This window comes from Rhinolophus ferrumequinum, chromosome 5, assembly GCF_004115265.2.
Source record: "Rhinolophus ferrumequinum isolate MPI-CBG mRhiFer1 chromosome 5, mRhiFer1_v1.p, whole genome shotgun sequence".
In the NCBI taxonomy this organism is placed as follows: domain Eukaryota; kingdom Metazoa; phylum Chordata; class Mammalia; order Chiroptera; family Rhinolophidae; genus Rhinolophus; species Rhinolophus ferrumequinum.
Genome location: NC_046288.1, coordinates 30,304,585 through 30,331,456, shown reverse-complemented (window position 1 = coordinate 30,331,456; position 26,872 = coordinate 30,304,585). Strand labels below are relative to the sequence as shown.

The 26,872-nt window shown below is 33.8% G+C and overlaps 1 protein-coding gene and 1 non-coding gene across 11 annotated transcripts in view; one reads left to right on the top strand and one right to left on the bottom strand.

Annotated features, from left to right (window-relative positions):
• Positions 1–26,872, top strand: part of ANKRD17 (ankyrin repeat domain 17) — a 151,398-nt gene that overhangs the window by 76,530 nt on the left and 47,996 nt on the right. For 4 of the 10 annotated variants that reach the window (XM_033105354.1, XM_033105351.1, XM_033105357.1 and 1 more), the window contains exons 3-16: positions 2,820–2,976; positions 6,147–6,294; positions 6,537–6,684; positions 7,854–8,087; positions 10,683–10,777; positions 12,840–13,077; positions 14,492–14,683; positions 15,032–15,141; positions 17,003–17,090; positions 18,625–18,752; positions 19,006–19,149; positions 19,553–19,655; positions 21,117–21,869; positions 26,119–26,267. In XM_033105354.1, the coding sequence (XP_032961245.1) occupies positions 2,820–2,976; positions 6,147–6,294; positions 6,537–6,684; positions 7,854–8,087; positions 10,683–10,777; positions 12,840–13,077; positions 14,492–14,683; positions 15,032–15,141; positions 17,003–17,090; positions 18,625–18,752; positions 19,006–19,149; positions 19,553–19,655; positions 21,117–21,869; positions 26,119–26,267 (2,687 nt within the window). The remainder of the gene's footprint in view (positions 1–2,819; positions 2,977–6,146; positions 6,295–6,536; positions 6,685–7,853; positions 8,088–10,682; positions 10,778–12,839; positions 13,078–14,491; positions 14,684–15,031; positions 15,142–17,002; positions 17,091–18,624; positions 18,753–19,005; positions 19,150–19,552; positions 19,656–21,116; positions 21,870–26,118; positions 26,268–26,872) is intronic. The other 6 variants (XM_033105355.1, XM_033105352.1, XM_033105360.1 and 3 more) reach the window with 3 other exon arrangements.
• Positions 2,214–2,289, bottom strand: TRNAT-AGU (transfer RNA threonine (anticodon AGU)). The gene has a single exon. It is a non-coding gene; the product is annotated as a tRNA-Thr (tRNA).

Here is a 26,872-nt window from a genome sequence, read left to right as displayed (position 1 = left end):
TTCACTTGTGCCTCATTTTCGATTTAGTACCTCATCTCTTCCTTCTCTATATATCTGATGCCTCCTAGTCCAGAGCTTTCCTGGTTTGTTTGCTTTAGAGAATAATCACCTGGCTGTGCAGTTTGGAGATGGAGTCTTTAAGTGTCTGACTTCTTCTCACAGGCGTTCAGCCAGTCTCTGTTTCCAACCCAAGCATCACACCTATATCTAGTGCCTGTAATTTCCGATTCCTGTTGGGCTGATCACCTTGTTTCTCTTAGATATCTACATTTCTATTTATTTCTGTTCTGCTAAGCAGTTACATCTCCTATTTTTCTTTTTTTGTTTTTAATTTTTTTTAATCTTTATTTTTCTCTTTTTCATCTCCTATCTACTTTGTCTTTGTAAATATTAGATTTACAAATTTTCTAATTTGTATCAAATCTTCTAATTTCATCCAAAGGTGGAGTTCCTATTGTATTGTAGTTCTTCTTTGAGTAAGTTCTAAGAGGAAAAAGGGGGAAAATAATTACCTTAAAATCATCTTATCAGAAATGTAGATAGTCTTTTAATGTGTCTTCTCTCTGAAGTTATATGGTCCTGTTGTTGAATTGATTAAATGTCACAATTTGGAAAGAACAATTCTGGTCATCATGTAATTTTTGTTTTCTAATCTTTACTGATTAATATTTAATAACTGGATAAGACCAGTAAAAAAGGATCACCATAATCCATAGTAGATAGAATAAATTTTCAGTCACTGAGTAGTTACCACGTATATCTTAGGTTACTTCCTACTTATCATAGTTATGAAGATATGAAAAGTTCATAAAAATGTAATACAGAACATTTTGTTTTTGGTATTCTTTCTTTTTAAAACAATGGTTATTTTCTGCTGATACAGATGTATCCTCTTGCCAAGTTCTGTTGCTAACACTGAGAAATTGTTGTTTATCTTATATAGCTGATCTGAGTTGGCAAAAAAAAAAAAAATAGAGCTAATTCTTTTCATGTGAAAATGTATCTGTGACCTTGGACTCAGTGGTGTCTTAGAATACTTAACTAACCACGGATATCTTACTGAATAAATACTGCTATAGAAGATTCAGACTACACTGGCTTTTAATATTAGTGACACAAATTATGTTGTAGGTATCAGTCTTACTAAACCCAAACTGCTTCTATCCTTTGCACATCTTGATTATAGCAGATACTAAATTTGCACATCTTGATTATAGCAGGTACTAAATTTGACTACTCTGAACATGTATTTAAAATCTTAAAGGCTTCTTGGCAGATTTATTTTTGGTTCCATAAGATGTAATATTTGATATTTTGGATTTTTCAGGAAAAAAGCAAACGAGAATAAATTTTTCTTTTATAACTTTAAACACAAACTTTTAGCCCTTCTATTGTTATGAGAAACCTACATAGATATGTTCAGTGTTTCCATTTGTGTGGTTTTTTTGGTCTATGTCTTAGTTTGTTTTAAGACCTATAATAGTGTTTCTTAAACTTGAATATGCATCTGAATCACTTGGGGATATTTTTTTTAAGTGCATGCTTTGGATCAGTAAATCTTGGGGCCTGAGATTCTGCATTTCCAAGAAGCTTCCAAGTGATAGCAATGCTTCTAGTCCATGGACCACATGTTGAGTAGCTGGGTTCTGTAATACCCATCATACCCATAGATGTTTATCTTCAAGTTGGAGCAAAGGCTCTTAATCTTGGCTCTGCATCAGAATCTCCTTAGAGCTTTTAAAATATGTAGATGTGTAGGCCCCTCTTCCTACTTACTGAATTTCATCTTTAGATATCGGAGAACTCGGCATCTATATTTTTGTAAAGCACTGCTGATGGGCAACCTGGTTTAAGCACCACTGAGGTAGAATAATAAAGGTTAGAGATAAGCTTTCCTTATAGTGATATCTGGAAAAGCAACAAGTTATGTTTCATTCGGGTAGTTACTAGCCATTTTTGCTTTTGAAATTTTTTTCTTTTGCTTTCCTGAATGTTTTCTAAATATGGTACTTTCAGATATGATTTTGAGTACTATATGTGTAATAAGTTGTAGTCATAATTTGAAATAAATATGTATTCAAGTAGAGGTAATCTTTTATATAGCCTATGTTTTATTAGGCCATTTTTTGTCACAAGTGATAGTAGTCCAACTAAACTTTCTTTTTCTTTTTTTTCTTTTTTTCTTTTCTTCTTTTTTTTTTTTTTAAGGAGGGTGCAGCCTGCAGGGATCGAACCGGCAACCTTGGTGTTACTAGCACCCCGCTCTAACCAACTGAGCTAACAGGCCGCCCCCAACTAAACATTTTTAAATAAAAGTAGGCATTTACCAAAAATGTTGCGATGGTGCCGGCTTCTGTCACTACTGGTGTTAGTGAGTCAAAAATAACTTTATTAAAACTCTTTCTTTTCTCTGCTCTTTTCTGTTTTGACTTATTTGGGTAGTCTTTTTCATTTGTGGTGATCGAAGGGGCCAAATAGTTCATGACTCACATCTTAGCAATTTAGCAACCTTTGAACATAGGTTTTTCTTCCATACCTCTGGCAAAAGTCTGTGCGAGGATTCCTGATTGTCCCAGCACAGGCCAAAGACCCATTTCTGGCACCAGAGCAACAGGGTCAAACACTTACAGACCACTCAGAAGGAATAAGGTTATCAGAGAATTAGAGAAGAGTGATTTCCCAAAAGATTCAGGGCAGACAGTACATACAGTCAATGTACCCTTTGGAGGTTATTTGATAACATATGTAGAGTTAAGTAACTTGAATTTTGCTTTGTTTCTCCTTTTGGGTGTATCCATATTGGTGTAAAAATAATATAGGAATAGGCAAATTATCCACGGCTGATGGTAAAGCCTTTGCAGATCCTGAAGTGCTTCGGAGGTTGACGTCATCTGTTAGTTGTGCGTTGGATGAAGCTGCTGCTGCACTTACCCGAATGAGAGCTGAAAGCACAGCAAATGCAGGGCAGTCGGACAAGTAAGTGCATTTTCACCGTGTTCAATATGAAAACATTTTCTTAAAAGTAATAAAATATTGCTAACATTTATTGAACATTTATTTTGTGCCTGTCACTATACCAATCACTTTACATGTGTTATCTTATTTATACTCAACAAAAGCCGTACACATGCATGGGTTTTGTTTTTACACCCATTTTATTCATGAAAAGCTTAAGAGAAGTGGTTAACTTAAGTTTAAATAGGTTACAAGTGGTAGGGTTGGGACAGCTGTTTCTTTCTGACTACAAGGCTGCCTTTTTAGCCAATATGTTATAAAAGATCTTTTGCTTATTTAGATTTTGTATTCTTTTAATGTTTTGGTGACAAAAAAGTAAATGCTTTCTAATTAGTCATGCCATTTTCCAATTCATGTATATAATTTTGACTGTTTTAAAGGGCAAAGTTTTGTTTCTTTTATGAATGTTCAAAAAATGTCATAGATATAATTCCCATAACTTGTATGTAAGTGAATCCCAGGGACGTCATTTTTGTATGTGCTATAATTCCTTTTACATAGGATAGTAAGGGCTCATCAAATATTTTGTGACTTGGCTTTTTATGTTTTCATGATGGTGTTACGCGATAAAAATTACCCCATCTCTTATATAAGAACAGTTATGGATAGTGTAGTGAAAAATGGATGTAAACTCCAAGGAACCAGCTTTTACTCTCAGAGGCTTCTTTTTCTTCCCTAAATATAAAAATAAGGTATTTTATTTATTTCAGCATTTGCCTTTAAACAGTTGAGAAAATGGAAGAGTTTTATATATGCGTTTAGAGAATTAAGAAACACCACCATTTAAAAAGTGTCTTTTGTATAATAGTGTTTTTATGTAACTACTTTTAAGAACGTGAAAGAGAGGTTATATAATATTAACAAGAGTGTGAATTTGCTGTTTCTCTTATCTCTGTATTATCTTTATTTGAACAGATTTTTGTGTTTTTATTTATTTACCGTTCTTTGCATAGATTGACTCTTCCTCTTTAGTTAATCTCAGATTCTATTCCTTAGTTAACAGTTCAGTTTTACTGGCTTCTAATATTACTGATCTCCAGATAGTTAGTTATTAATGTGGTACCTGCTGAGACAGGCAAGAAAGATAATTTAAAAACACCTTGAAGAGTGTATTAAAGCTAGTTCAAGCTGGAAATAGAATAGAAAAAAGGTCATAGATTCTTTGGCATTGAAAATACTAGAAGTTATCAGCAAAACAATAGAACATGTTGGTGACAGTCATATTTATTTGTCAAAGCTTGGGAAATACAGTGGAGTGCAGTGAGTGCTATGTGCCAGATTTTACATTATTTAAGTGCAGTGCCATGTTGCAGATTTAATGTTCTCTTTGCTCACAAGTTCTGAAGTTCAACCATTGCTACAGTAGTTCTTATAAGGTTGTTTTGAAGCTAGCATACACATGGAAATTGTATATGAGATTGTATAGAAATTGTATAGAAACTCTAAATGGGAATGTAGAAGAGCCTGTGTGCCTGAGGGAAAGGGAGAGAATGAGACCACTTGAAAGAGAGAAAAGGTGTGTTCTTCTACAGGAAATGTCTTGTGGGGAGGATTTATCCTTAACTTGCTTAAAGTTGATAGCGAACACTGACAGTATAGGGACCATCAGTGTATCTTATAAAATCGAAATAAGGCACAAGCTTACTAAGTGCTGTTCAAGACTGACTTAAAAAAGGAGAAAATACAATGAACAAGTTAAAAATATATAGCATGGCACATACTGATAAGAATTATGGGGGAAAATTTGAATGTGAAAGTGCTAGGGCAGTGTTTGGGGTTGGCACGTGGCATTTTTAGTACAGTGGTTAGGGAAATCCTCACTTGAAAGGTGGCTTTTTAGCAAAGACCTGAAATGGGTAAGGGAGTGAGCTGTGTCTGAGAGGAGCTATATTGGTAGAGGGACAGCAAATACGTATATCTTGGAGTTGGAGCTTAATTAGTGTTATTGATGAAAAGCAGGAAAGCTAATGTGGCTAAAGTGGGAAGAGCAAGAATAGTAAGCCATAATACCAGAGAGGTAAAGGGGGTGGGGGAAGTGTGGGATCCTACCTACTACTAGACAGATCTTGTAAGGATTTTGATCTCTGCTGTGAGTGAGATTAGAGGCATTGGGGGTTTCTGAGCAGAGGAGTGACATGATCGACTTTCCTTTAAACAAGATCTTTGGCTGCCTCATTGAAAAGACCCTGAAAGAGAGTAGAGCAAGGGTAAAAGCAGGAAGACTGCTTAAGAGACTTTGCCATAAGCTGAGCTAAAGATGAGCTTCTGAATCTAGTAATAATAGAGGTATAGAAAGTTATCCATGGGTATAGAAAGAGGTATAGAAAGTTAGTGTCTGAAGTGACAGGGCCATGTTTCAAGAGGGTGCTATATGAATTGAGTTATATTTGAAATAAAGAGAATATTGATTAATAGCCCTAGACTATAGTGTTTTTCTCAGAATGAACTTTATCCAAAAGTGAGGGAATATTTAGAAATGTGCACAGTCGGAATTGCTTTAGGTCGTTCACTCTCAGTCTAATTTTCTGTTGCTCCACTTTTCCAGTCTTTTGCTTGAATTCAGCCTTTGCCTGGCCAGGGTAATTTTCAGAACCCCCACAAAACATAATGGCATAAGTAAATACTTCAAAAAAAGATTCTCCTTAGCAGTTATTCAAATATTCGTCGAAACTACATGCTCACAACTTTCCTTTCTGATTTCTCTTAATTTGATTGAAGGACTCAGCTAGGCCTTTATAATTAGTACAAATTTTATTTTAAATAAATAGATACTTTTTAATTAATTTTTATGAAAATTTTTTAGTGACTGAACAAAAAGAAGTGTAATTATAACCTGTATTTTGTTCGTGTGAATTTCTATAAAATTTTATGTTTTAAAATTTTGGTTTTTCCCACTTATACTAAATTGGATTTTATCTTGCAGTTGCATAACTGGAAATGTTTTGTAATGTTGAAAATTTCAATTCAATGACTTTTATATGTAGATTTTAAAAACTCAATGAAGTGAATCATTTTCAGTTACTTTTTTGTTGTGGATCATATTGAAATGATCATTCTTGTTTAGCACAACTTAGGCTGTGCAATGTTTTATATTCTTATATCCTGATATTACAATATTTTTCTCCTAATAGCCGCAGTTTGGCAGAAGCCTGTTCAGAAGGAGATGTAAACGCTGTGCGAAAGTTACTCATTGAAGGGCGGAGTGTGAATGAACACACTGAGGAAGGGGAGAGCCTCCTTTGTTTAGCTTGTTCTGCTGGATACTATGAGCTTGCACAGGTTTGTATTATCAAAGTAAAGCTCATGGGTTTTTTTTGTTTTGTTTTGTAATCTGGCCTGCGTAGTAAGGACATAGTAAAGTTAACCGTTAGGCTCATTTCAATAAACAATTTTGTTAGATACATTTTGTGTTCGTTGGCTCTTTTACTATATATAGTATAACTAGGTAAGTGTTAACATGTTCAAAAATTTTTAAAGAAAATGCCGTTTTCTAATATTCTTTAAACTTTTTCTTTCATAAGGTTTTGTTGGCAATGCATGCAAATGTGGAAGATAGGGGAATCAAAGGTGACATTACACCTTTAATGGCTGCTGCTAATGGAGGACATGTCAAAATTGTGAAGTTGCTGCTAGCTCATAAAGCCGATGTCAATGCACAGTCTTCAACAGGTTATGCATATTTCTTTTTCAATTTTAAGTATTAACTCCCTTTGGTAATAAGTACTTCACGTGAGAGTGGTCATTAGTGATAATTTTGCAGTTCTCTTATTATAAGTGCCGCACACTTGCATAAGTCTGTGAGTTAGGTTTAAAATATCTGGAATATATTTTGAATGAATTGTCTCCTGTTTTTGCGTGTGAGGGCAATTATTTGGTCTTTTAAGGTTCTTTTAGATTAAACATTGGCCCAGTAAGAAGGACTACCCTCTTGGAAATAGAGAGGTGTGGGCTATGGCTCTCAAACCCAGATTTCCTATTTTTCGAGGGAGAAAGGAAGGGAAGATATGAAGAACATAAAGGATATGGAACAAAGGCAGGTCTTTCATTGCCCACTGTTACTAAATTGTGGCCTATAGAAAAAGAGTATTACGAAATAATTGTATCCCACAAGAGACATAACTGTAGTCTAAATTAATTTTCTTCTTTCAAATTTGAGTATACGTGGATTTGTATAAAACCTAAAATATGAAAATACATTTTGTGCATTTTCTTCATGTGTAAGATTTTCAAAATTATTAAATATTTTAAATAATTTTTAAAGTATACAGGTTCTGATAAGGGGGTTTTAGAAATCCTTATTTTACCTAGAAGGTTGATTTTTTTCTTTTTGTTCCCTGTAACATGGGAGATTTTTATCACGAAAAAGGAATGTTTTTGAAATTTCGTTGACTTGGATCAGTTAAACTCATGTTTGAAGTTGTAGAGAAAACAAATATGTATGATTAAAAAGAATGGTATGAGGTGTATATGATGAATAATTACAATTCCCCCCAAAAAATAAAGCTTGTGAAATATTTCTCTGATTAAATTTAGAATGAACGTAACTTTTTTCTCATTGGAAAAGTTAGTTTCAGAATTGTTCAATTCTTTTATAACTCTACAGTCATGCTAAGCGTATCTGATTTTTCACTTGTATTTGACCCTAATTTTAAATGGAAAGATAGGGAGTTGATTTAAGGAAGATAAAATGCAAGGAGGAAAGCAATTATACATATAAAAAATGATATCTAAATTTATTAAGGTTATAGTCTCCCATTTCCGTTTTTGATGTTAAATTAGACTCTGTTTTATTTTGGTATTTTATGTTAATGTCTTTTTGTTTTTCTTCATTAAAATAGGCAATACAGCACTTACATATGCTTGCGCTGGAGGCTATGTAGATGTTGTAAAGGTGCTCTTGGAATCCGGTGCTAGTATTGAGGACCATAATGAAAATGGTCATACTCCTCTTATGGAAGCTGGAAGTGCTGGACACGTGGAAGTAGCCAGATTGCTGCTAGAAAATGGGGCTGGCATTAATACGCATTCCAATGAATTTAAAGAGAGTGCCCTTACATTAGCTTGTTACAAAGGTACAGTATAAAACATTTTTTAAAACAATAGTTTTAAACATATGAAATGCCAATTTATTTTTTTAATTAAAATAAGTTAAAATATGATAATATATAGCATGTAATGAACTGAAGAAGTATTTCGAAGTTTAAAAGTCTAACATGTAAACTTTTCAAATAATAGACTCTATTTTAAATGTTGTCAATAAAAAAAATGACTGTTAATTGATCTAGTTACTTTATCAGAAACAGTTGGTTTAGTAAAATGCACTTCTAAATGGTGTTGCATGTCAGTATATTTTTCCTAGTTCACACAAAAGAATCCTATTGAGTCTAGAAGTATTCAACCGGTAAGTTTAAAAGAAAACAGTAAAAATGGCCAGAATGATCTACTAAGAGGAGGTGCTTAAGCAATTTCTCATGATACCAAGAAGAAAGGAGAAAAATTGAAGAAAAAGGAGGGAATATGAGAAGAAAAGTGAAAAGTGGTATGGATGGATTTTGAATTCAAAGGAACAATTTTAGGGTATCATCAACACATTTAATAAAATTAGAAGAGCTGGACAACACCTACCCATATACAGCTGTGTACATGGCGTTTTAAGTGATATTAACCAGTCTGAAAATACTGATAATACAGAAAATACCCTCTTTTGGAAGGGCAAGACAATTGTCTAGAAAGATGCTTGGTCTTCAGGCAGCTAATGTCTACATTCTAAAGACAGCCACAGAACCAGACATTTTTCAAATTCCACCTTATGACAGATAAATGGCTACAAACTAAGGAATTTTTTAAAAAAGCAGATTTTGTGCAATTTTATGTCTGCATAGCTATTCGGTTTAGTGTTTTATATCATCAGCAGCTGTGCCATGTTTGTATCATAAAATAAGTGGTATTTTCTGGACCCTGAGACATCTTGCAAGGTGAGTACAAAATTTAAGGAGACTCACTCTCAATGGCTAAATCTTCACGTACACAAGCTTGTGAGTGAATACCTCCTTAAATTTTGTACTCCTGACTTGGATTGCCTCACCCTAGTCCTGGCCCTGGTGTTGTTTTGTTTGGTTCTATTTCAGAGTAGCCAAGGTTGTGTGAAATCTTTTGGAATAACTTCCCTTAAAAACATGGTTAATAATGCTTAGGTACATAAATGACTAAAATTTACGTTACATGTGAAAATATGGCCTATCTAAAGTTTTTGATTATCTGGTGTTTTCAGATGAAGGATGATTAGGAAGCACAGCTGAAGTCTCTAGTTCCTTAGTTCTGTTTGGTGATTAGGAAGAGGCTGATCTTCCTTGGGAGGAGAAGACTTAAGCCTTGGGGCAGCCTCTCCACGGCAGGCTGATTGGTTGACTCTCTCTCCTTTTCACAAATACATTTGAACCTGATACTGGCTGCATTTTACTCCTTGAGTCCCAGCTAGTCAGAAGAGCATTGAGATGGGGCAACATGTAACTCCTCTTCCCTCTCTGCTTTGCTTGTAGCCCCACCCTGCTTTCCAAAAAGGGGCATCTGAGGTTGGGGCTTGCTGGCTTTAATTAGAAACTGGATATAAAACTGAGCTGGTGGAGAACATCTCTACTACTTCCAAGGATCCATGGACCCTCTCCCTTTCCTCTATTTCTGGTGAGGTCTCCTAGGACATAGATTGACAAGGAGGAGATGGGGAAGACATAGAACTCAGGCTGAGACTAACACTGATGTGGATCTTTGGAAAGGGAGAATGACAGACAGGAAAGGGAGGGTAGAGGGCAGGTAGTTTAGCAAAAACAAGATATGGTAGATTCTGCACTTAATGAAATTAGTTTTGTTTTAATTGTTTATCTGTGATTCCACCATTCATTCCACCCTAGGTCTCACTTGATTGAGAATTGACTGCAGTGCAACTGGAAAAAAAATTATTAATTTTTCTGTTGTTTCTTGCATAGTATCTAAAGTCCTTTCTAAAATATAACGTGTTATCTTGTACCTACTTATAAGGCGTCCTGATGTGAACTGAAGCGTATGGTTTATTTGAAACTACATAAATATATCTGTGTGTGTGTGTATGTATGTATGTGTGTGTGTGTGTGTGTGTGTGTGTATGTTTATATCTAAATAAGTGAATATAGACTAAGTGGTATTTCAAGAATATTTTTGTATCTGTAGTTCTCAGCTTATAAGCAGGATGTTCCTAAAAAATTTGAGTTAGTTATTGAACCTTAAAACACATTTTCTCATATAAATAATTTCAATGATTATAATCATCCCAGGCTAGTAGTTCATGAAAGTTAGTTTATTCTACACCATAAATAAAAAGAACTATAGCATGCCTGGGCTCTGAAAAGGTTGTAGAGGGGATATTCTGGTTGTTGGATTTTAATGGCATCTTTTCTCACCTGCTACAGCAAGGATTCTAGTAGCAATAGTTTCTAGGGCAACAGGGTAGGGAGTAGAAGAGCAAAGATCACTTGTTTAAGTTGTGTTCAGCAGTTGAGGGTGGCTTCTCGCGGACTTTAATACTATCCTTATAAATTTATTGCTATAATTTAAATATAACTTCAAAACATTGGAATTTTTCTTACATTTTTGGAGTAAGACATTTTAAATAATCTTACACATTTTTGGTTTAGGACACCTAGAGATGGTGCGATTTCTTTTGGAAGCAGGCGCAGATCAAGAGCATAAAACAGACGAAATGCACACTGCTCTAATGGAGGCTTGCATGGTAAGATTGGTGAAATACATACATTAAGTGTATTTATATATTAGTAGAGACAGACAGTGTACAATGAGTGCCTTTTCCTTGGGTGCAGAGATTCTGTTTATCATAGACTTACTGTGGAGCAGAACCTCAGCTATATGAATTATCACTAGTTTTCAGAACCAGTTGTACAACATTAAATTCTATTAAAGGTGCTTTCTGGAGCTTTACAGAATTACCTTCATTTTCTTAGTCTCACATAACTACTGGTTTTACATAGTCGGCACAAAAATTGACTTTTTAAAAGGTTGATTGAAGATGTTAAAAAGGAGACTATAATCCGTAAAGTATGCACATACCACGTTTCCCCGAAAATAAGACCTAGCCGGACAATCAGCTCTAATGCGTCTTGGAGCAAAAATTAGTATAAGACCTGGTATAATATAATATAATATGACATAATATAATGTGATATAATTAATATAATACCAGGTCTTATATTAATTTTTGCTCCAAAAGATGCATTAGAGCTGATTGTCCGGCTAGGTCTTATTTTCGGGGAAACAGGGATTACTAAGCATTATATGTTCATCACACCAATAATTTTATTTATCAAAAAATTTGAAATTAGAGTATTGTTATGTGTGTGTTACATGATTCCTCCTCTATCATGGTCTTTTCTGAGCCCTGAATTCCTTTTATAAGAGCTTTTTTGGAATTTGTACTTGGGAACGAGTAATAGTACTCTTAAATGTCTGTATCTCAGTCTATTCGTGGCACAGAAACGGCTCAGAGCAATGTTATAGACAGATTCATGAGAAAAACATGCCAAAGATAGAAAGCCCCAAGTGGATTTGAAGTTTCTTTTCTCAGCTTCCCTTTAGAGAATGATTAAGGGGTTGTTATATTTTAATTACTAATTTAAAAAACATTAGATAGCCATTTAAGAGTTGAGTTGTCTTTGTTCTCCTTATTTTCATTCCATTGTTTGCTTTAATAAATTATTATTTTAAACAAACATGAGTTTTTTTCAAAGTTTTTGAGTTCCCCATCTGTTAAGATGAGGATAGTTATATCCCCATGATAAGGAACTTAAAACATCCTTGCCACCCCCACTAGAGGAAAAAACCTATAAGTAGATTAAGAAATTAAAATGGAATAGTCTGTAGACTTAATGAGCATGCACTGGAAATAAGTGTTATAAGTAGGTGCAAGATATTAGTAGGGGCCAGACATTTGGAAGCTTGCTAAAAGATTGAGGTTTTAAACTGAACTTTAAAGGAAATGTAGGAGTTGACTGTTTATGGAGCGGAAAGAATTCTGAGTTGGAAGAACATTAAAGTAAACATAGTATAAATGAGATATTAAAGTGGTATTAAATGGCAAGCATGGAGGCAAAACTGAGCATGACATGTTAAAAGAAAATGAAATGCTTGTGAGGTAATAATATAGAAGGAAAAACTATATAAAAGAAGGGAAAAGCGAACCTTGGAATTGCCAATAGTTAGGAAAGCCATGGTAAAGGAGACAGAAGATAATAAGAGAGAACTGCTTTTTCTTAATTTTCATTGGCATGTTGAGCAACTAAGGCAGTATCACGTACATATTGTGTTCCGTTTACCCTAACATATTACGCACAATTCCTCCACTCCTCCAAAAAGTACTGCATTCTTTTTCTACCTAATCAAAAGTTTGCATGTTCTTAAGATTTCTCCGAAAAATCCAATTTTTGCTTTCTAAACTTTATCCTTTTAGCATTTACGTTTTACCATGCATTGTTGATGTTATCTCCTAGTAGTCTCTTGTTCATGTACTTAACTGTTTTTTTTTCCTGATGGTTAATAAGCTTGTTGATTGAAGACATCATTTTCCACATGTTTTATATTCTCAATCTCTGTTTCCTACTCTATAGTAAAGAAATAGATAGGTCTTAATAATACTTGCTCATTTAACAGTTAGGTGTACATTTATTCTTATTTAAATGGAGATCAGTAAGCTTTATTGTATAATAATTGAAAAATCTTTATATTTTAAAAGACTTATTTTAAATGGTACTGATTTAATTTTTTAATTGCCTTTTAATTAGGATGGCCATGTTGAAGTAGCTAGGTTACTTCTTGACAGTGGTGCCCAAGTGAACATGCCTGCTGATTCATTTGAGTCACCATTGACTTTGGCCGCATGTGGTGGGCATGTGGAACTTGCGGCTTTACTTATTGAGCGAGGAGCTAGCCTGGAGGAGGTCAATGATGAAGGGTATACACCATTGATGGAAGCAGCTCGCGAAGGACATGAAGAAATGGTGGCGTTACTTCTAGGCCAAGGTAACCATTCCAATCAAGACACTAAGACATAAATGTGTAAAATGTAAGATTATTTTATAAAATTGAATTCAATATTTCATCTTCTAGTAGATTTGTAATAAAATATTATCACAAAAACTAACGCTAAAGTGTTTGCTTTAAAAATGGCTTCCATACTGTGGCAAACAAAATCAGATAGACTTCTTTCATATAGAGCTGTCAGAGCCATTCTGTGCTACATGATTAAAAACAGAGAATTGGAGGTGGGGTAGGGTTGTAGGTTATGTAGGAGCATATACAAGATTCAGCATTTCTCAGGCTAACATAGTGAGAGAATTTGTCTGGGCAGAAAACGTATTTGATATATCTAGTGTCTCATGAAACACAGTATGGGATATCCTGTCATAAGGACTAACTTGATGAGAATGCAAGAATGCACACACATAAGAAGCTGTCAAGGAGCTCAGTACACATGGAACACATGGACTTCTCTTTTAGGAAAAATGAAAGTTACTTTACTGTATTAAGATACCTTAACTTTAGAAGTAGTCTCCCATCTTTATCCATATTTGTAGGCTTAATTTTTATGTCTCTTTAGTAGTAAAGTTTTTGTTTGGGCAAATTTAATAAGAGGAATGGCATATTTTAATAAAACTTGTTTATTGAGAGGTAATATTAACTGGAATTTTAATAGCATAGGTATTGGAGGAGACTTCTTAGGTTTGAATCACAACTCCACTTCTTGCCAATTTTGTAACTTCCGGCAAGTTTCTAACCTTCTGTGCCTCCTTTTGTTATCTGTAGGGTTGTTGTGAGAGTTTGTATATAATATACCAGTGTGTGTGTGGGTGTGTGTGTGTGTGTGTGTGTAAGCTTTATATGTGTGTGTGTGTATGTATGTATATGTAAGCTTTTAGAACACTGTTTGTCATATAGTATAAGTGGTAGCTGTGGTGGTAATAGTGATGACAATAATGTTGTTGTGACCTTGGGCAAGTTTAGTAGCCTCAATTTTCTTAGCTGTAAAATGGAGCTAATAGTAACATGTAAAATGCATTCAATATTGCCTGGAAAATAGTAATAGCATATTAAACATTAGTTACTGTTATCATCATCTTTATCATCCTTGTTTTTGAATCTTTATAATAAGGGAATGTAGTTTATTTTTCTAAATCCTTTTATCACCGGAGTGGTACCTTCCTACTGAGTAAATCTTACTCAGGCTGTGTACATCAAATATGGACTAGTGGGTATGGTATTGATAGTCTTCTTTATTTTTAACTGCTTCCCAGAGTAGGGGAGAGGCACTTTATTATTTAGTAAAGTAATGTAAATGTTCATTTTTGAAGTATAGTTTATTAGGAAACAGTCATGTTTTACTTATGTCTGGAATAACTTAATGACTTTCTTTAAATAATTAGAATCTTTATTTTAGGAGCAAATATCAATGCGCAGACAGAAGAAACTCAAGAAACTGCCTTGACTCTGGCTTGCTGTGGAGGCTTTCTGGAAGTGGCAGACTTTCTAATTAAGGCAGGAGCTGATATAGAACTAGGGTGTTCTACCCCTTTAATGGAAGCTGCTCAAGAGGGTCATTTGGAGTTAGTTAAATACTTACTAGCGGCAGGTAGGCATTTTTGCATTTGAGACAAGTTTTTTTCATGATTTATTTAAGTAAAAAATGTTATAAGTGTTATGATACACTGAACTTGTGTAAAAAAATGGTGTGATAAAATTTATATGTATTCTGAGTAAATAATTTACCTTATTGCTGTTTGAAATATCTGCAGTTTTAATTTCAAGCAGTTATCTATTTCTTTTCTTTTTTGCTTTTAAAGATGCTGACAATATACTTTATTTCTAGAAATGGATAAGACTGTTTTTTTCTAATTTGAGATTTGTCTTATTTAGAAATTTCTCTCTCCATTTATGTCTTATAATTCTTTTAAGTCTGTATTGTTGAATACTATTGCAGGAGCTAATGTTCATGCAACGACAGCAACAGGGGATACAGCACTAACATATGCCTGTGAAAATGGTCACACTGATGTAGCAGATGTCTTACTTCAGGCAGGAGCTGATCTGGTAAGCCATGTCACTTTTTAAATCCTGGTATTTAATACTAATAAAAGAAATTAAAATTATATGGAAACTATAGGCAAAAGGTATTTCTTTACTTGTAATTTTATGTTGGCCTTTTTACCGTTCTTTATCTCATTTAGTCACATTTTTCTTTTCTACACTGTTTGGTATCCATTAGTATTTTCCTTGTTTGCAGGACTGACTATAAAATCTACTGCCCCATATTCCCCACAAAAAATGGAAAATTTTGTGTTAGATATGTTAATACAAAAGTATTTTCTGTTAGGTATTTAGCCAGTTTTAGAAGCTTTTGTGATTTGGTATAAAAAGGCAAATATGGCTTAGAGGCATTTCACTGTTGCTTAGGAAATAAATTGTGCCTACACTGTTGAAACCATTATTCAATAATTAAGGATTTAAAAAGATAAATATTTAATAAATCTTTCCCTCAAATAACATTTAATTTAGTAAGAAGGCTGAAATACAGAGGTCATTATAAGTAAGATTGTAAAGAGATGTCATAGAGAAAGTACACAGAGCAAACAAGGTCAGAAGAAGTAATGATGTCATCTGAGACAGTACATCTGGGCTCTGTAAGCTTTACAAAGGTAGTTATGGCAATGTTGTGACAAAAGAGATATTCCAGTTGGAAGGAATAGTATAGTAAGAGTATAGCCCGAGAGGTAGGGAAGAATAAAGGAAATGTGTGTGGGGAAAATAGTCTTCTAGTTTAGCCTGCTAGATATGAAATGGTAGGTTTTAGTTAAAACATAAGTATTTGTGTTCGTGGGACTGAGATTAACAAGCAAATGTGTTTTCCAGAAGTTCATAGTTTATGGCAGAAATTCACATGCAGGCAGAAACAGACTCCTCCATTAACTAGTTTTATAAACTTAATTTGACTTCTCTTTCCTCAGTTGTGAAATGAGAAGGTTGAATTAGTTTACTATTTTGGTTTCTTTCATCTCTGCATGTGTTGGTACAATTCCTGAAATAGTTATGACACACATTGTATTCTAGTTTTGTGTATATTTCTCCCTTATTAGATTTTAAGCTTCTTCACCTTAGTCACTACATATATTTCTAGTGTTTACCACAGTGGCTATGAAACATACAGCAAAGTAATCTTGCATAGTTAATTTCAGTTAGAACAAGCTATGGCATATGAGAAAAATCAAAAATTGTTCATCAGATGTGAATGTTTAATATGTAAAAGATTCTTAAAAGATTTTTTTTTTCTCTCAGACCTTTATATTCTAAAATGTCTGTAGCATTCTCAGTTATCCATCAATCACTATTGCAATAGTCTCTTCATTCTTTTGAGACCCAGAAATCTCTAAATATCTTATAATTGATGGTCTTAGAGTTATTGAAATTAGCACTAGCCTTGTTGTTTTTATATAAGGTGAAATAGAGCTAATGGAAAGTCTATAAAGAGTGTGATGTACTTACAGAAGTTCATACAAGTAGGTTACAAACTTACGAAAGGAAAATCACTTGGACTAGATGACGATAATGCTGATGATGTTCTTGTTCCGTGAGGGCTGTGCTGGAGTGCCATTCACTGCTCAGGTTCCCAAATACTTTTTGGAGAGAGAGAGAAAAATTATCCAAATGGACTTAGAGGAGGGCGTCACAATCACATGAATATAACTCCAGTTCCTAAATTATTTCTGTGGAACATATTTCTAATTTGAGATTTCTTAAATTTAAAAATGTATTCCTTAATTTGCTTCAAAGCATGATATTTAATATATTTAGATTCAGAAATTAGTCCATTTCTTTCCCTTTTGATTTTCACGAGAAAGAATAATTGTTCACTAGCAATTAAATATCAGTTAAGTGTTTTTGTTCTTTTAAACAGGAGCATGAATCTGAAGGTGGAAGAACTCCTTTAATGAAAGCTGCAAGAGCTGGTCATGTTTGTACTGTTCAGTTCTTAATTAGTAAAGGTAGGTTTGGGTAAAATAGTTGTGGGTTTTTTGTTTGTTTGTTTAAATGAAAGGTGTCTGTCCCTTGCCCTCAGATATTTAGACTTTGAGGGTATAAAGGACATTTTCTTGATAAATCACATGGTTGAGGGATGCTGCTGAGTTTTTGTGAGTGGGTAGTTGATAAACATCCTGAAGTACACAGAACAATTCCAAACTATGAAGAATTGTCATACTGAGTACTAACCTTGTCAAGAAACACGTATAAAGAAAAATTTCTGTATATTAAACTTGGAGTTTAGATAACTTAAAGTCTGTTCTGTTCGTGTAATAATATGTCTGGATTTTTATAATGTTTATGCCACTGAATAACTTGAGGGCAAGTCACTTTTCTACTTTATATTTCCTGGAGCCTAAGTTTCCTTCTTTGTAAAATGTAGAGAGGTGGTCATAAATATAGCACAACAAATTTTCAAAATTAAAATGTGACAGATATGACAGAATGCATGGAGGATTTTCATTCATGGTCAGTAAATCTACTTTGAATATCAAAAACCTTAATGACAAAAGTAACATGATTATGATTATTTCCTTTAAATGATTTCTTAGGTGTTTACTACATAAGTTCAAATGGAAACAGTTTTTCATGCAGAGTTCATCATATTCTTAAGGATAGGAAATTAAAGAATTTGCTTTTGATTCAATATTGATAAAAGACTATAAAAAGACTATATACAATTAAAAGAGCAATTTATGCCATTTCCTTCTTCCCAAACGTATTGAAGAAATGTTCAGTTTGTAATTGTTTATAGGTAAAGAAAATAAATCAGAACTATCTTATTGGTCAAATTATTTTAGGTAATTTGAACACTTGTGATGTATGTTTTTACCATTGTATTCTCACAAGTGGAATTATTTACATAATTACTATCCCCTCTCTTCTTTGGTTAATTTTAATGAATGTGATTCCAGTTTCTGTCTACTATTTTATTTTCATTTACAACATTGCCTAGCACAATGCTCCAAATCCAGGATTGGATCATATTGAAGGGAAATATACCTGTTTTCATTCTCAGATACTCCCATTGAAAAAAGATGATACTATTACTTTCTATTCAGTGTTCATTCTCTACATATTTAGCCCATAGAGGGCAGTATGGTTTATTTTCATTGGTTTTTAGTCATCTTTTCTACTGAATAGACGTAATATGTAGATAAAATGTAGGTAAAATTTCATATTTTACTTTTTAAAAACAGTGATTATATTAGGAATAGTATATGCCATTATCCTTTTACTAGTACATACTGAAATATTTGTAGATGAAATTATATCATGTTTGTCTGGGATTTGCTCTAGAACAATTCAAAATGGGAGAGGACAATTGATGTGGGTTTATGTGAAATAAAATTGACTATGTTTATAAATCCTTCAAGGTGGTTAATGGCTATGTGGGGCTTCATTATACTATTCTCTCTACTCTATGATTTTGAAATGTGCCATAATTTAAGAACCAGTGCTCTGTTAACATGATTTTCCATGTGTTGTCTATTTCAGGAGCGAATGTGAATAGAACTACAGCTAATAATGACCATACTGTACTGTCCCTGGCTTGTGCAGGGGGTCATCTGGCCGTGGTGGAACTACTTTTGGCTCATGGGGCAGATCCTACTCATCGTTTAAAAGTATGTATCTCACATGTTTCAGGTAGCATTGTAAATTAATTCTTCGTTCTTGAATATTACAAAATATTACCTACAGGTTCCATTTATAAAATGACATTCCAAGTGTATTCATTTTCTTCTGTTTTATTAGAAGAAAGTGTTCCTTTACTAAACCTAAGATTTTAATGTGTCTGGGGCTTGTTGGCTTTATCTTCCTTAATGGTTCTGTAAATTATTTTAAAAATTTTTTTCCGTTTCCTTTCCACTTTTTTAGGATGGCTCGACTATGTTGATAGAAGCAGCAAAAGGTGGCCATACAAGTGTTGTTTGCTATCTTTTGGACTATCCTAATAACTTGCTTTCAGCCCCTCCACCAGATGTCACTCAGTTAACCCCCCCATCCCACGATTTAAATAGGGTAAGATTGAAAACTTAAGCATGTTATAGTCTATCTTCTATGTTCCCCTTTTGCTGATAGTTTCAGTTTAAACTAGGTTATTTTTTGTTATGTTATGTAGTTCTCTTTATAGTTATATACTTGATAATAGTTAATGAACATCTGATATAATCAGATTCTAGATTGATATGATTTTGCTTTGCTCTCTTATGGCCAGAATAACAATTTGAAATTCAAAGTCCGTTAAAAAAATGTCATGGAAAATAATTGGGTACCAGCATATTTTAAGTAAATATGTTATCGTCTGAGAATAATGTCCTTCTAAAAGTATTTTGAGTCTTTGTAATTTATTCTTCATTTAAAGTATCTTATTTAATGGAGTGTGTAGGAAAAGCAGAAATACAATTAGTTTCGTTTGTCTTAGGCTCCTCGCGTACCAGTTCAAGCACTGCCCATGGTTGTCCCACCTCAGGAGCCTGACAAACCACCTGCCAATGTTGCCACTACTCTTCCCATCAGGAATAAAGGTCAGTTATTTTTCTAAAGACTGTTTCTAACATGTTGTCCAGGTAAAAATGATAAGATTACAAAAACCTAGCCTTTTAAATTATTTTTCCACAAAAAAGCGAATTTTACTAAGTTGGCATAATTAAAGATTTTTTTTTTACCAATGAAAAAGCATGCTATTAGGAAAGAAGATAGTTAATAGCACTAATTTGTGCTAGAATTAGAAGTATTAGGAGAAATTCAGATGCTCATCTTTGATGCAATTCTGATTATGATGTCCTCTAACTAGTCATTTCTATTCATGTTAAAATGTTAGGCTGGGTACAGTTGGATGACATTTTTGTAAATTACTTAAATTTCTATAGTGATATGAGGCATAAGATTTAACAAATTAGATCAAAATTAAAATTTATAGTAACCGGTTTAATACATATTTTATATCTGGGATACCTTTTCTAAAACAGTAATTCAAAGTTACTTCAGATATGCTTGTGTGTTTCTAGAATTCTGAGGTCCATATATTTGACTTGTGGATGTTACACCATGCATGTTCCTAAGTTATGTCCCAAAACATTACAGCTACCAGTTTGAATCAGTTTTTCTTTTTACCTGAAGAACCAATGTGGTTTTAATTTTTTTGGTTTTTGGCTACCTATAATATTTTACCAACAAGAATACTAAGTATTTCCACCAGCTCTTTCCAATCACTACTACCAATCTAGAGCCTTGGCACCTTTTTCAATTGGTATAGCAAACAGTTGATTGCTGTACCTGTAGCCAGATCTGTTTATTCATCTGGCTGTCGGAAGATACAGTGGATGGCGTAGTCCAGCATCTTTTCTTCCAGGGAAACTGAATCCCAGTTCTCTACTGGCCAGGTAGCTGTGTGAATATGTGAATTTAAATCTTGCCTTTATCAGTCTTGAAGATGGTATGCCCCAACAAAGACATATATTTTACTTGGATTTTAATTTCCTGCTACTTCTCAGTGGTTTGGGTACTCTTTGTGTGTATGTGTGTGTGTTTAAAAGGCACAGACTATTAAATGTGGAAAAACCTTGAGTTAGAGGTCTGAGTTTTCCCTACATCTTAATAATTTAGCATTATTTTTCTGTTCTTTTGATAAGTTTTTACATCTTTATGACCAGATGAAATATCTACACATAGTCTTAGATTTTTACTTTAATTGCACCTCTTGGATATCACAAACCTGCATCCCTCTATTGTCTAATTTTAGCCATGTGATATTTTAAAAATTCTGAAATTAATTTCCCAAAGATTACTCTATGCACATAAAATACATACATTTTATATTTATGATAAAGAAGGTGAATTTGTTTTTAACTACTTGACAGTGCAATTTCACCTTCTGTGGCTATGATAACTTGGTGCATAACTGTTGGCACTAAACCTCCCAACAGTAACTCTGTAATGAGGATGCCATTCATGTGCACTTCTGAGGGGGTTTCTTTTTCACACAGCTGCTTCTAAACAAAAGTCCAGCAGCCATTTGCCAGCAAACAGCCAGGATGTACAGGGTTACATCACCAATCAGTCTCCAGAGAGCATTGTAGAAGAGGCTCAGGGAAAGTTAACAGAACTGGAACAGAGGATAAAAGAAGCCATAGAAAAGAATGCACAGCTGCAGTCCTTGGAACTGGCTCATGCTGACCAACTTACCAAGGAGAAGATCGAGGAGCTGAACAAAACAAGGGAGGAACAAATTCAGAAGAAACAAAAGATTTTGGAGGAACTACAGAAAGTAGAACGAGAGTTACAACTGAAAACTCAGCAACAGCTAAAAAAGCAGTATCTAGAGGTTAAAGCTCAAAGAATTCAACTTCAGCAGCAGCAGCAACAGTCTTGCCAACATTTGGGACTGCTAACTCCTGTTGGGGTTGGAGAGCAGCTTTCCGAAGGAGACTATGCACGATTACAGCAAGTGGATCCCGTTTTGCTTAAAGATGACCCCCAGCAGACTGCTGCTCAGATGGGTTTTGCACCAATCCAGCCTCTGGCCATGCCTCAAGCTTTGCCTCTGGCGGCAGGTCCCTTGCCTCCAGGGTCCATCGCAAATCTTACAGAACTGCAAGGAGTGATAGTTGGACAGCCAGTACTGGGCCAAGCACAGTTGGCAGGGCTGGGGCAAGGAATTCTGACAGAAACACAACAAGGGTTAATGGTAGCCAGCCCTGCTCAGACCCTCAATGACACGCTGGATGACATCATGGCAGGTGGGTTTATATTGTTATGAGCAGGTATCAAATATGATTTGCTTAAGGCGAGTAAGAGTGTGCCAGAATTTTTTGCCATTACCCAACTTGAGAACTATTTTTGGACTCTTGACCCATGTATATCTTTAGAAATGTTAGTTCAATCTCAGAAGTTCTCAGATGGATACAGGTCAAATTAAAGATTAGCTCATTCAATACAAGTGACTAAAACTTTCTGACTTAGCTGGGTAGGCTGGGAATCTAGGTTTTGCAGTAGTGGGGTTGGTGTTTGATTTTTTTGTTTGTTTTTGTTTTTTCTCTTCAAGTTCAGAATACTAAGATTGAATTTTGGCTTTTTTGCTTCTGTATTCACACCAATAAACTGGGAAATTGATAGTTGAAGTGCAAAACTAGCAGGACTTCAGGAAGCTTATTTGTGAACAGAAATACTTTATATCCTAATGGATCAGACTTCAAACCTGATGGATTTTTTAAAAAACAAAAAAAACCCAAAAAACTTAAACACCTTTACAATAATAATAAAGTACCAAACCAAATAGGGTTTGATTATACTGTATGTCAGTGATTTTATCCCCTGTGAAGAATGTTAATGTTTAGTCTCTTTCTAATTGTATTATGAGAAGGTGTGGTCCCCTGACAGTATCATAAAATGTGTAGTTAGAGAAATTTTATTCCATTATAATTAGTTTCATTGGCAAGAAGAAATCTTTTAGAAGGTTGTTTTAATGATTTTAGTTTTTGGTACTTATTTTTCATGAGTTCTGTAACAAAGTAGTGCACTGAAATTTTATAGGACTGTAAGCCATAAGAATGTTATACTGAAAAGGATGATTTTCTTCATTTAAAAAAAGAAAAAATTTGAAAAAGAAGAAAAATGGGAAAAACAAAGGGAGTAAATAGTTCTGCTCTCTTCCCTCTTTTACTCTTTGGTCTGTACTTAAAAGTTGATTGAATTTTTCTAATTTTGAAACTATGTTTTAGTTAATCATGATAAGATTATACATAACTTTCATCTTTTGAAAAAATAAAACTAAATTGTATAGGGTTGAGATATTTAGTTAACATTCAGAAACTAAGAAACCAGCTAATGAGACAGATTTTTTTTATATTTACAAATTGCTCTAAAGTTTCCCAGTCCTCTTCATAGCACCTCAACAGTAATATATGGAATGAAAGTCTCTTCCAATCTTGGAGGGTGTAATAACTACCTTGGATAAAATGACCTTAATCATTAGTAAGAACTATAAAGATTCTGATAATTGATAATTATAACATTTTCTATAGATTTGAAAGTTACTGCTAAGCACCATTAGCTGGTTATAATAATTGAGAATACAATTTAACAGATATTAGCTATCTTAATGAAAATTGGAGCACAGCAGCCCAAAATTCCAAATTTGATAACTACTTCTATGGCCATTATTCTAGATAATAATAGTGTTCTTTCTGTTATGTCAATTGAACTACCAAAGAATGTATAGCGTTAAGAGTTCTTTATACAATTAAATGAAGAATGGATAATCCATACCCATGAATATTTCAAAAACTTTTGATACGCTATTAGAATTTACCTGATGTTCTTGGGCAGAGTTATCAACAGTGATTTGCTAGTTCACTTTTTTTATGCTGATCAGTCATCAGAGGTTTGTAAAGTAGTTTTTCTGTTGATCGATTTATCAAACAAACATTAAATTCTGCCTATGTGTTCCAGGTGTTTTCATATAAAAAAATTTTTAAAGCACATAACTTTTCAGGAAATATAACAAATATTTATCATATTATAAAAATACTTTACCTCTTTATTATCTTCACTTACATGAGGAGAAGAGGGATTGCCAGAAGGAAGAACAGGATTAAAAACATCCAGCTACCTACCTGCAGCCTATCTCTGTCATTATGCATGTGCACGTGCATAAACATACACATACACTCTTACACTCACTTCCCCAACCTTTCTTTAAATTTCTATGGTAGTACTTGTTCTATCAGTTGACTAATGATATTTTCATTTCTTTCTTTGGGTTTTTTAATATCTTACAATCTTGTTAGGCTCAGTCTTCCTTCCCTTCTTCAGCATAAACTCTGTTCTTTATCCCTTACTCCCCATTTATTAGACTGCTCTTGTAAAGTTCAGTATCTTTTTCTCTAGGACTTTGCTGGCCAAAGTCTTCTGTCTTGTCTGTTCTTCGTACTCGCCAAAGGAAAATCAGTTCCCAGTTTAACCAGCCTTAACACCTTGCCTTTTCCTGTCTCTCAAGTTCCCTCTTTCCTTACCTGATGTTAAAACTTTCCTGAGCATCTGTTTCTCCCTCTCTAAAATCTAACCCAAAAATGAAGTCCCACATAAAAAGATCTGTACCAGAATTCCTTCAGGTACCTACATATTTATAGTTGTTACTTTTAAATATAGAGAATGGATGAGTGACAGGCACTTACTTAGTTTTAGTAAACCAATTTTACAGGTACTCCAGAGGAAATGACATGAGGGGATTGCTTTTCCTATCTCCTTTTAGATGAGGTAATAGGAACAACCAATTTGACCAAAAATAAGAAAACTAGTTTTAACATGTTTTTTAAAAGAACTTTTTCCAATTGAAATGTAAATTATAATTTAGTCATTTAACAATAAAGCTTAAATTTTTTTTTTTTTGTTTAGTATCATGAAATAAAAATCAGTTCTTTGGACAGATTGGTGGTCACTCTGTTTAAGCTTATCTCTGTATTTAGCATTTTCATTTAGGGAAATCAATTAAAAGAGAATATGGAATCTATTTTAAGAGCTATAGATTTTATATGGTTTTGAAATTTATAGATAGAATATGTACCTTTAAATTATCTTGATCTTTTAATTAATATACAAGCTATTAATATGGAATAATATATCAAGGTCACTGGATGATCAATTTAATATATTAGTACATACCCTTTTCTATTGATCTGGATCTCTAAGGATTCAAATAGTGTTTCGTTTGATTTTGTTTTGTTTTGTTTTGTTTCCTCCTTTGTTTTTCCTTTGGCTTTTAAGTGGACTCAAAAATGTATAATTATAGAATGTGTGTTGCTATAATGTATAGTGTATGTTTGTGCCTGAACTAAGGATTTCATGTAAATAGATTTCTTAATTGACAATCATGTTTATAATTGTTATAATAAGGTCTTGGCAGGATCATAACCTCTTTTGCCTGGTTTCAGATCCAGTTGTGAATCATGATTGTTTTCTGTCTGATGTAGTTGATAACTACGTTGGTAACACACATCTGCACTACTGTTGACCATTCAAAGATTAACGCCTAGACTTTATTTAGTGCTATAGCATTTTTAATGGGGGTGGGGGGAAGGATTGGTGTTCACATACCAACTCCAGAAGTCAATGAGGGAATAAAATAGCCTTATCTGCCACCACCTTTGGAGTTCTACCTCAAGTATTGACCTAATTAGCCTCTTGTTAATTTGCATATTTTGGTGAAAATAATTTCATGACAAAATTATACTTAGAAGAACTAACAGTAATTTGTATTTGAAAGATGACTGCATGCATACATTTATTTCTGCCCTAATCTTTTAATTTTGTCATCATAAGTCAGTGTGATTGCTGGATTGATTGGTGGCCATTTTAACTCCCTCAGAATAATTCCACATGTGAGAAACTATATTTCGGTACGAGGATACATTTTTTATATTTGACTATGCTATCATACTGAGGGCTACAATTCAGAATAATATTATTATTCCCCTGTCTGCAATTAGTAAAATAGTAGGTGTTTTAAATGATTGGATAGCAAGGTTCTTCCCAGTGATGTTACTTTCATTAGTTTCAGGATATAAGGTGTGAAATTGGCAGGTAAAAATCACATTTTTCTCCTTCTGAACTTGACTGTTTTACCTTTTATGATTAACAAGCTATAATGGACACCTATCCATTTGCATTTATATTTAATTTTAATTCATAAAAATATTTTTGTTTTCAGGGTTATTTTGAATTAAGGTTTTATGATTACATACCGTAAGAGGGGAATTTGTTTTTCAGATCAATTATTATTTATAAAATGGGTTACTCTCAATATACGTTATAATTTTGGATTATTGTCCAAAATCAGAAATAACCAGGAACGTGAGCTATTAGTGCTATGGCAGTCTCCCTGTAGACATTCTGTGTTTAAAAGAGTTTTTAAATATTTTCTAATAATTGTTTCTTACTGTTACCTAACAATGTTTCATCCTTATTAAGTGCAGTTATTTTGTTCAACAGCAGTCAGTGGAAGAGCATCTGCAATGTCAAACACTCCTACCCACAGTATCGCAGCTTCCATTTCCCAACCTCAGACTCCAACTCCAAGTCCCATCATCTCTCCTTCAGCCATGCTTCCTATCTACCCTGCCATTGATATTGATGCACAGGTAAGGTCCAAATTCAGGAGGGATGGATTTTAACTGGAATTATGTCATCATAAAAACATTAATCAGTGATTTAAATCATCTTAGACTGCTTTGTTTCTGCGCAAAGATCTAAGCCACAATTATAAATAAATTAGAATCTACATTTTTAAAACTACCAAATACAGATTATTACTAAGTATTATGTGATGCTCTGGTTTCCAAGGTCGTCAAATGATCTTTTCTTAAAAACTTTAGTTTAGAAGAGGGTATACAAAGAAATAATTTAAGATTGGTGTGTATTTTCTTCTAATTTTAAATTAGAAGATATGCTTTAAAGTTCATAATGGATTGCATGTAAAAGAAAAGTTTCTTCCATTTATATATCATATATACTCAATTGCATTTATATTGTCTTTGAAAATTCTGAACTTGCTGACTGAAATATGTAGTGAGTTGGTCTGTATCTGGAACACTGTTAAGTAAAAATAATAATAGCAACAACAAAACACTTTTAAAAAAAAAAATTAGTTCACCATGAAATATCAGGGCAAAGTGAAGTTGGAAAGGAGAGGATCGCTTGTGTTTTGTCCTGAAGAAATGCCATGAGGCCTATCTTAGAAGACTGC